At 37.1% G+C, this 11,658-nt stretch overlaps 1 protein-coding gene across 1 annotated transcript; it reads left to right on the top strand.

Annotated features, from left to right (window-relative positions):
* Positions 1 to 1,208: 1,208 nt before the first annotated feature.
* adra2da (adrenergic, alpha-2D-, receptor a) lies at positions 1,209 to 5,000 on the top strand. The gene has a single exon (XM_060887288.1). It carries the CDS (start codon positions 1,502 to 1,504, stop codon positions 2,783 to 2,785), a length of 1,284 nt encoding a protein of 427 aa, XP_060743271.1. The 5' UTR covers positions 1,209 to 1,501; the 3' UTR covers positions 2,786 to 5,000.
* Positions 5,001 to 11,658: the final 6,658 nt, after the last annotated feature.

The raw sequence follows: 11,658 nt of genomic DNA, 5'->3' as shown, positions 1-11,658 counted from the left end.
CAGTGCACTGAAAATGTACTAAAACCCTATATATAAAAGTAATAGTAAAATGTATTTTTCTATTTCATTTATTCATAAAAATCATACTGTTATGCTTCAGGTATACATTTAACAAGCTTTACAGCCTCCTTCCCATTATGTCCTTCCATTAGAGGTTTCAGTGTAACACGGCATGGCATGTAACCTTAAAAAAAACATGCTTTCTATCAAAAAGCACTGATATTAGTACATGTTACTACAATACACATGTTTAAAGTCTGAAAACATGATGATTCACATCTTCCACAGTTCTATTTTCACAATTCACACTAAATAAATTATTAAAACATGAGTCTGTAGTGCAGACATGGATTGTCTGAAAATATTTTTTGCTCAGCTGTAAACTTGGGATCAGCACAAGTGGAGAAAAGGTGGAAACTAATTAAAAAACATGTTGCAGTATTATGGATCAAGTCTAAATAAAATAATTGATTGAAATCTTTTACTTCTTATAAGTACGCTTGTAAATATAATAGAATAATTCATGAACTAAACACATGGATACATTTGTTAATCTATTTTACAACATGCATAGCATATTCAATATACAGTATATTAAATATATTTTAGTACCTTTATATTTATATTTATGGAGTAAAAATGCTTTTATTATCAGCTTTTTATTATCTGGGATAAAGTTATGAGACTGCAATGACAAAGTGATGTACAATATATTTTCACTGGCTGTCAAGTAAAATGAGCTTTAAATTTTAGTTTTAAATATTGCTGGGTTTTTTTTAGGAAAGCCTACTTCATGTACATCACAAAATTGATATATAGACTAGTCGTTAAGTATAGTGTAATTAAGAGAGCCTATGAAGTATCACAACACAACCTTATGTCAAGAAAAGTCTATTTGTCTAACTTATGTCAAAAAATTTAAAAAAGCTGTGACACTGCAATATACATCTAATAGATAACTACTGATAGGTATGAAGATGTCAAAACAGAACAAACACTCTCTCTCTCTCTCTCTCTCTCTCGGTGTGTGTATGTGTGCGTGTGTGTGCGTGAGTTTGTGTGTGCGTGAGTTTGCGTGTGTGTGTGTGTGTGTGTGTGTGTGTGTGTGTGTGTGTGTGTGTGTGTGTGTGAAATGGGTTGGTCTACGTGATGTCATCCGTTTCCCTCCCTCCAGAGGCACGTTGCTGCTCAGTGTAGAGTGGAGTCGAGATTCGCGCGCAACTCAGTGTGCAAGAAGTAAGACACAGATCAGCGGTGGTGTGATGTCATCTCTGGATTATCACTGTGAATGCCATGTCCGACATAAAAATGTCCCGATCACATCTCTGAAGTCGCTGCGCGCGCTTTGACGTCTGCCATAAGACAAGCATTATGCACTTGTGGAACGCGATGGAAACCGAAGGAACTCATGGCACCTTTTAAATGGTTTGCTGATGTAAGACACCGGTGCGTCTTTTAGGCTGACCACATTCAGGCGCGGAGCAGAAAGGATGCGCGCAACATGGACTTGAGCGGACTCAACGGCACGGAGGAGCCCAACGCGACTGCAGCTGCAGCTTGGCCACACACAGAGGCCACGGCGGCCTTTATTATCCTCGTGGTGACGCTTCTTATCCTGGTTACCATTGTTGGGAACGCGCTGGTCATCGTAGCCGTGCTAACGAGCCATGCGTTGCGCGCACCCCAAAACCTCTTTCTGGTGTCTCTGGCCTCGGCGGACATCCTGGTGGCAGCTCTTGTCATTCCCTTCTCGCTCGCCAACGAGGTGATGGGGTACTGGCGCTTCGGGAGCGCGTGGTGCGCGCTCTACCTGGCGCTGGACGTGCTTTTCTGCACGTCCTCCATTGTGCACCTGTGCGCAATCAGCCTAGACCGCTACTGGTCGGTAACCGAAGCAGTTAGCTATAACGCGAAGCGCACGCCAGCGCGTGTCAAATCCACAATCGCGGTGGTATGGGCAATCTCCGCGGTCATCTCCTTCCCGCCGCTGGTCATGACCGAGCACAACGAACGGGTATGCATCATTAACGAGGAGCCGTGGTACATCCTGTCGTCAGCAATCGTGTCCTTCTTTGCGCCCGCAATCATCATGATCGCCGTCTACCGCAAGATCTACCGAGTGGCCAAGCAGCGCGCGTCAGCCGTCTTCGCAGCTAAAAACGGTGGCCCACGGCCGCGCAACTCACCTTCCGACACGTGCCTTGCGCGCGATGCCAAACCTGAAGCGGAGAGCCCGAGCAGCCTGAGCTCCGGGAGCAAGGAGAGACGGAGAAGAAACGAGGACGACGACGACGACGAAGAGGAGCTGGATGACATCGATCTGGAGGAGAGCTGCGCTTGGGACGGTCAGCCCAAAAAAAGTGGCAGCGCGCGCTTCGCCAAGCGCAGGAAAGTGGAAGGTCGGACGGAGCGGACCTGCTGCCGCACAACGCCGTGGGCTTCCAAACAACCCCGCACTGTGCCGCGCGTCTCCAGGCCGCTGAATGCCGTGAGACCGAGCGCACGGAAAACAAGAGCGGCGCAGCTGCGTGAGAGACGCTTCACCTTCGTTCTCGCGGTGGTGATGGGAGTGTTTGTGCTTTGCTGGTTCCCGTTTTTCTTCACTTACAGCCTGCAGGCGGTGTGCGGGGAACAGTGCCGAGCGCCAGAGGGCTTGTTCAAGCTCTTCTTCTGGATCGGTTACTGTAACAGCTCCGTTAACCCCATTATTTATACAATATTTAACCGTGACTTCCGGAAGGCGTTTAAGAAAATCATGTGCGCTTCTGCAACTCAGCGGGTCTGATCAGGATTTTTCTGGGAACTTTGGACATCATGGACAAGTTTATTTAAAACGGGGTTGCCAGATGTTTCTGTATCATTCTTCATCACGGTTTAAAATAATATATGGGACCAAAATATAATTTTACCAAATGAGTGCCAAACTTTAATGAAATTTCAAGGTTCACCAGAAAAACAACAAATAATAATAATAATAATAACAATAACAACAAAAACGATAAAAATAACAATACTATTTATAATAATAATAATAATAATAATAATAATAATAATAATAATAATAATAATAATAAGCAAATTTTTCCTCCACAGCACAATACGATTTAAGTTGAGAACTAAACCAATGACCTTGTAAGTCTGGCATCACTATTTTACAGACATTATTTTTGTTTACATTATGTTTGTATATAGCCTTTTTAAGTGTTTATAATGTAAAAAAAAAGAGTAAGACAACGTTTTAAAATAAGCTATAAATGTGTTACATATGTCCTTGTTTGTCTTGGTAATGACGTGTGTAAAACAAAATATTCCACTGTCCGAAATCATGAATCAGCAAATTGTCCTATAAATCATTCATCTGCAAATTCTTTCTGTGCTACAAAAAGAATTATTTTCATTTTAAAAATAAAGTCACTTTGCCTTAAATTTATAAACAGTTCAACACAAAAATAATAATAAAAAAAAGATTATTATGGACAGTATTGGTAAATTAATCCTTAACGTATTCCATTGTGTCCAGCTGGGCTTATATAAACATTATTAATTCCAATGTTATTTAGTTTATTAAGCAAGTGTTCATTTAGAATTGTAGCTGTCAGTTTGATACTAAGCTTTTTTCAGCAGCATTGTGGCATTTTATTGTGTAACATTACACAAAAAATTGTTCTAATCCAAACAGGGTTGTCCAATCTTATCCGGAAAGGTGCACGTGTGTGTGTGTGTGTGTGTGTGTGTGTATGTGTGCGTGCAGGTTTTCATTCCAACCAAGCAGAAGACCTACCTGAGTCTATTAAAAGTCAAGATCAGCTGATTAAACAGATGGAATCAGATGTGACTCCTGCTTATTTGGAATGAAAACCTTCAACTATGCCTTTGTGTTTTTTTTTTTTTTTTTTTTTTTTTTTTTTTGATAAGATCTGAAGACTTCTGGATTAGAAGCCAAACCAAACCGGAGATATGAACTCACAGTTTGGATTCATAATTAAAAAGCTGAAATAATTAAATGTTGTGTTCGTTAACAACTAGATTGTGTACATAACATAGTGTGGCACTTAATATTCATCATTATTCATCTGTCCTTTTTGCTGATGCTTGATGCTTCTAAGACTGACAAATAATGAGTGAATCTAGTCATTAACTCATATTAACATTTTGCTATATTGACCAAGGGCTCAGTTGGGTATCAGCTCCAAGACTCCCCCAAGTGTGCACAAATGATCTATTATCTATGTCCCGGAGAGACACAGCACTGCACAATCTAGTGCTATTCTTGCCATAATATAACAAATCTGAAACAACTCATGAAGGGCATGCTAATTACTTAACAAGTAAGTGTTAAACCAGGGTCAAAACGTGGAACTACGTAGGACTGGAGTTTGACATTTGTCCTACTAAGCATTCCTTAAGTGTTTAGACAGTGAGCCATTTTCTATTACTTTGTTTCCTATATTCCAACACAATGACTGTGATTCTTTAAAAAACAGAATTTTAATATGTGATATTTAATGTAGAAATGGATTTATACCTTAGTTTTACCTGGTGATCCATATCCATAAAGAGTCACTTTCCTTTTCTACTCTGCTCCTTGACTGACATGCTCGTTAATGAAACTGCCATGTTTAGCAATTGGTTGCAAATTTATGACCCACAGATATCACCACGAGCCTGTTTTTGTTGGTGACGGTCTGCCCGGTCAGGATTTTTGTTTGTTTACAGGCTTTTTGTCTTCAGTCTTTTATTGAAATGCACTCTGACTTGTATACAAGTCGTAGCATGCCACTGAAAAACGTATTGTTCTTCTTCAAGGTGAACTGACAATGAGTTGCTTAGATAGTATTTGGATTTTCTTACTTACTGGAGTATTTCTGGAGACTTCAGAGTTCATCCTGTTCTAATATTTTATTCCAGTTTAAACCATTTTTGCATATAAGAGGTGGTATATGCTGTGAAAAAAATCTCCATGTCTTTTTTATAAAGCGACAGGTTCAATGTCGGTTTCATCTGTTTGTTAGACTTTGACACTGTATTGGAGTTTGAATTCGAGTCTAAATCAAATTTGGTTTTATTTCAATGGGTCAGTTTCTTACTACACAAATGGACCTCCTTATTATTGGCCCAAACAGAGTACAGAGTATTTTCAGAGTATTTCCTGTCAGTCAGTTGATCCAACCAGAGCCGATAAAATCAACCCGTGCTCAAATAGTGTTTGTGAGACGAACCCCAAACGTCTAGATTACCCCATATTTTATCAACAGATATAATGGAAGTGGGCATCATTTATCATTTAACAAACTGGATATAAAAAAAAAAGTATATTCCTAAATTGTTTACAGGATCATTTACACAAGCAATGTCATCTTTATGAAAAAACCTAGAGCTCAAAAATATCGTTTATATCCTGTGAAAGCTATTGATTTCTTGCTAATGTAAGTGTAAGCACACTGATTAATGTGAATGTCAGCTGATCAGCACAACTAGTACCGCACAACTCCTGATTAGTTCCTGCACTTTCATTAAACAGCTGTTTGTTTTATTCCTGTAGAAATTTGCTATCTGTTATGTATATTTATTATGTATTTATACATAAATCCGTACATTCATTCAGATTCATTTACTTCGAATGAAATGCTTTGCTGTGGTTGAGCTGCATTTTAGCAAGAATGTTACTGTGTTCAAATAGAAAGCATGAAATTTTTTTTTTGACCTTGGTCCATGTTCTCGTTTGCTAGCAATAATCTAGCCAGCTAACTGTGACAAGCTATTTATATTTACTCACCAGAGCAACAAACTGTATAGTCACTGGTATAGATTTAACAAGCACATATATATATACAAGCATATATATATATATATATATACAGTGAATAATCCAAACCGAATACTCGTAGATACACTATTACTCCTTTATTTACTGCTGATGATGTCGGATTTGGACTGAGACCTTCCCAAACTTTCGCATTGAGAGGAGGTGTTTTGTTGCTTTTTCCTAGGCAGAGGTCAGATAATTCCAAATTATGAGATTTATTTGAATGCAGCGTTAGCAGACATCATAAGAAAAGGTGCTTTTTCATTGTTTATTCATCCTTTCGTTCAATCTCAGCTGTCTTTGCCTTCACTAACTCTAAATCAGCTGTGATGTGAAGGATCTTGGTAATTACAGCTATCATGGAGTATATATGTGAGTATGAATAAATTATGCAATTTTTGTAAATAACACACTATTTTATACAAATTGGTGGAAATTGTGAACATTGTCAAACTGTGAGCTTGTTATTCAGTTCAATGTGTCCAGTTGGTCACATCACGTCATGTGAAAAAAAAAAAAAGTAAATGCATTTCTCTTACTCAAGAGTGCTCTAAGGATGATGTGGAATTTCATCCCAATGGCAGGATGGCAGGTGTGTTAGGGTTAAACAGCCCAGAAACCATTTGATGATCAATGAGTGGAAATCGCAAGCACTATTCTCAAATGTACTTAGACTCAATGCTGATTTTCTGTCTCAAAGCTATCAAAACACACTAAGCACTCACTAAGCATATGATGCCTAATATGCTGTGATAGTTCGCTCCAAACAAACTCACTGCTTATGTGAACATGGCCAAGAACTCTAGTACTGTTGTACATTTGTATTTAAGGCAAACTTTTAAAGCAAAATTCTTAGAAATGTGAGTTTCCCCTTAAAATGAAAGAGAAGATCCCAGTAAAGATAAAAGTTATTCATAAAGCATCTTAACAATTAAAAGAGCTCATAAGTTCAAAAAGAGTTAGGAGTAGTGAGGAGGCTTAAGAGTTTCTTTAGCAATGGCTGAACGCTAAAGAGTGAGAAGAAATGTATTGTATACAATATTTAATAATGAGTGAGTAGTAGAATAGTGAGTTAATAAAATGATACAGATTAGATTGTGTAGGGATTATTGATGTGACCAATCATAATAGAGATACCATCTCCGATATATAGCAGAAATGACTCACACACACACACACACACACACACACACACACACACACACACAATATATATATATATATGTGTATATACACATATATATATATATATATATATATATATATATATATATATATATATATATATACACAATACTGTATATATGTAAATATATATATATAATTTTATATAAATATAAAATTTGACTCTATGACATTTCTGCGCTGTGTCAGAGATGTTTTCATTTAAATTACATTTATTACATTTGTCACATACAGATTTTAGAACATCTCTAATATGATCGGTCACTAACATAATCCCTACACAATACAGACTCAAATATCTTAACATGGGTTTATAATAGACCAGATTTTAAAAGAGTTTATAACAGATTTCTTTTTTTTTTTTTTTTCACACTCATACCTAGTAACATGTTAAGCCCTTAAGATAATTCTAAGATAAAAGTTATATGGTCTTTACTCAGAGTTGCTCTGAGATCAGTCCTGAATCACTCTGAATATAAGATTCATAGTTAGTTAGACATTTTAAAGCTAAATTAGGAGCTCTCTGAGATCATTCTTTATGAATACAGGCTTTTTTGGTTCTCAAGAAACATGATCTTTTGTAAGGGGTATGTAGATTGGAATTAATTTCATACAAAAAAAAAAAAAATAAAAATGAAAAAAGGATCATCAACAAATAATCATACCCTGAACTTAAACCGTAAATTAAAACTGTTGTAACTTTTCTATTTTTCATAATAAACTTTTTTTTTCATTTCAGGATTAACCAGCTAAAGTAATGCTGATGTTTTCTTCTTTTCACACTTGTACCTACTGGAAAGTGATTTCATTTCTTTCCTTTCCTTATTCATTTCCCATTTGTATTCTCTGGTCATCCATCAGTCCTGCTCTGAGTGTGCAAAGCTCCTACATGTGTTCTGGCTTCATAACACAGGCTCCAAATGGTGCATTTTGACACATTTTCCTAATTTCTCCGTGTCTGTGTTTTAATCAGTTTTAACAGGGGGACTTGAACTCAAATCTAAATTGCACATCTGAAATAAACCCAAGATCTTTTGTTAGCTCTTCTTTGCGTAAACTAATGACGTAGAAACACACAGCTGACTCAGGAAATGAACAAGCTTTAATTATACCAATTCCTTCTAGTCCTCCAAAATGGTCGGACAAACAGTATATAGCATCGAATTTAAGCTGACAGTCTGCACTTTAACCTGATACTCATTGTGTCAGAGGACAAAACCGAAGAAAGAAAAAAGTCTCCCTTTTCTTTTACTGATGGAGTGTACTGTGTTTATGTTTCTTTCACCCAATTATTCCAGTCACCCCATAAAAAGAAACATCCCATGGTGCATCACCGTCTAAATCCCTGAACACAGTAATTGTATTCTTTCTTTGTATAATTTTCCTTCCCACATGCACTAGTCTCAGATATACAAAGAGTTCAGAATAGCCGACAAAGCCATGACCCGGTAAATATAAAGTAAATGTAAAGCACTTCAGGGCATTTGCAACACCGAGTGCTTGATTGTACAGAATATGGATTTGATGTCATGGAGCTTTGTTTGGTCTTTGCTGGAAACAAGCCACAAAATTGTTTCATGTCATGCTGAAGAAAGGACCAATGATCAGAATAATTTTATTTGTTCACTAGAAACAAGGTACTGTACTATTTCAATGATGTATTAATAACATACAGCCAGAAGCTTTTTAATAATCTGTATTTTTCAGGCCACTTCAACCTTGTGACAGCTAAGAAAAAAGACCATGCTATACTCTATATCTTTGCTTTATTAGCCAACTTTTCATTTAATGCCACTTTTCATGGCTGGTAATAAAAACACTATGTTTATTGATATAATTCGATCTTATCAATAAGATAAGAAATTCCCAATCCAACCATTCAGCGATTAAGGTGAATAACTTCTAAAACTTTCTCACTTAAATAGTGCTGATTCTGACTCCCAAACTCAAACAATACTAAAGAGATTCAGGTCCAGCACCAAAATGCTGTCAAAGTTGAATACAGACTGTTGTAAAGGCATCGCATGACATGTTTTGGCTCAAAGCTGTGACAAAATCTGCAGTAATTTTACAAAAATGTTAAGATTTTGTGCACTTTTATGGGCAATATTTATCCAAATATCGTGCAGTTTGCTTGATCTTGCTTTAATTTTTATGATCAAAAAAATCATGATATCCTGGAGGTATTAATTTATGGTCTAAGGGGTTAAAGCTCTGGGTTTTTGATCAGTGGATCAGGGTTAAAGCCCCAGCATTACCAAGCTGCCACTGTTGGGCCCTTGAGCAAGGCCCTTATCCCTCACTGCTCCAGGGGTTTCTGTATCATGGCTGAACCTGTGCCTTGACCACAACCTCCAAAAGTTGGGATATGTGAAGAAAGAATTTTACTGTGCTGTAATGTAGATGTGACAAAATAAATGTTTCTATTCTATTCTATGGACTAATATCTGGATCTTCAGAACAAAGGACTACATTAAGCTTTTGGTTCCACTGCAGTACATTTCTTGGTGAAAAATAAGAATCTATCATGAGTCTTTATCTGAATACAACATACATTCCAGCTGGTCTTATTTTATCATTAGTTTCAATAATAATATCATTTATAATGTAAGCCAAAAACATTTAATAAATAAATAGATTACTGAAGGGGGGCACGGTGGCTTAGTGGTTAGCACGTTCGCCTCACACCTAGAGGGCGGGGTTCGATTCCCGCCTCCACCTTGTGTGTGTGGAGTTTGCATGTTCTCCCCGTGCCTCGGGGGTTTCCTCCGGGTACTCCGGTTTCCTCCCCCAGTCCAAAGACATGCATGGTAGGTTGATTGGCATCTCTGGAAAATTGTCCGTAGTGTGTGATTACGTGAGTGAATGAGAGTGTGTGTGTGCCCTGCGATGGGTTGGCACTCCATCCAGGGTGTATCCTGCCTTGATGCCCAATGACGCCTGAGATAGGCACAGGCTCCCCGTGACCCGAGGTACTTTGTATAAGCGGTAGAAAATGAGTGAGTGAGAGTGAGTAGATTACTGAATAGAAGTAGAAAAAAAAAAGTTGTTAGGTAATAAAACAGTAGGAAATGTAATTAATTGATTATACCATTTAGACCTTGGTCATTAAAGGGGCAGTATGCATTTCTAATGCCCTGCTGTCTGTAAGGGGAACTGCAATGGCAATGAAAACAGATTCAAGCCTTCTGACCTTACAACCAACCCACCTATCTGTAAATATTACAGTGTATAAAGTAGAGTTTGCTTGGCTTAAAGTTAATGGAGATGTAACAGCAGGACGCTGCTAACACAAGCACATTGGTAATATATAAACATCTTACACAAAGGTGATTTTTCTATTTTACTAACTCCTAAAAAACAAAAAGAGCAAATGCTGGTTGTCTCACTCATCTCAACATGAAATCCAAAGTAGAAGTGGAGAAGACAGCAAACATCAGACTGAAAGATGCAAAGACTCACCTGGGTTATTAGCTATCAACATGATAACACGTGTGATACCATTAATGAGCAGAGCTTGAGCAGAGAGTACAGATTAGAAGCATGAGAGCTGAACAGACTAAAAGACTAAAGCTCTGCTGCATCTGTATCTTTAGGTAGAAATGAAGCAAGGGTTAAATTCCAACGTAGCATCATAAGTAAACGTAGTGAACCTAGACCAGTATGTTGATGAAAGAAGTTTAATTACCTAAGAAACTAACTAACTAACTAACTAAGTAAATAAGCAAATAAATAAACTCAGAATTTTATTCAACAGTAAATACTGGATGCCACTGAAGATGTCACTTGTCAATTAAAAATATTACTATGCAAGTCGTTTAATGCACTGCATATGTTATAATGTACAGTTGATGATTTAGGAGTGTTTGCTTCTTAGAAATAAAATTAAAAAAAAAACAATAAAAAGAAAGATGCAAATTAATTTAGCATCATTTTGAAGAAAAAAGCCATGAAGACTAAAGACATATCGATGCCCGAAGTCTAATGGCATCCAAATAAAATAAAATAATCGGGAATCGTCTTAATTGTGAAACAAATCTTTATGGCAAATAGAAATTGATTCAAATACTTATGGGAAAAGAGGTTTAGATATCAAGAAATATCAAGAAAGACATGCTTCATGATCGTTTATTTTCAGCATTATTTCTTAAGTGTTTCAGTGGGAAAATGTAGAAAAGTTCAGTTGTGAACTGGAAAAGCAAGACTTTGTGAATAGAGTTTAATTTAAAGATATTCTAAATGACATTATAATTATTAGGTTGTAAGAGTTACTTTGACTATCATTGTTAATATGGTAAAAAAATGTCACCAGATATTACAGACCGCACCAGTAACTCTAGTGTAACTGGTGATTATTTGAAGCAGGTTGAATTTAATATCCTTTAAAAAATCACTTCCGATCTCTTCACTTGTAATTACACATAATTTGAAGAGATGCTCATGTGCAATTTAATCTTTTAGTGTCCTCCCAGGTAGAATAACACATTCAGATATCAAGTCTTTATGAAATAGGATGAATTACAAAACATTGTTAAGCAAATTGAGGATTCAGTACTGAGCTATGATTAAGACTGATAATTGATAATCTCTGTGCCTCTCTGCCTGTCTGTCTCTCTCTCTCTCTCTCTCTCTCTCTCTCTCTCTCTCTCTCTCTCTCTCTCTCTCTC

This window comes from Tachysurus vachellii, chromosome 14 (assembly GCF_030014155.1).
Source record: "Tachysurus vachellii isolate PV-2020 chromosome 14, HZAU_Pvac_v1, whole genome shotgun sequence".
Taxonomy (NCBI): Eukaryota; Metazoa; Chordata; class Actinopteri; order Siluriformes; family Bagridae; genus Tachysurus; species Tachysurus vachellii.
Note: the sequence above shows the minus strand (reverse complement) of the source record. Positions and strands in the feature narration are given on the sequence as shown.

Excerpts from the sequence above, each read along its gene's own strand:
- adra2da (XM_060887288.1), top strand. The coding sequence starts at position 1,502 with ATGGACTTGAGCGGACTCAACGGCACGGAGGAGCCCAACGCGACTGCA.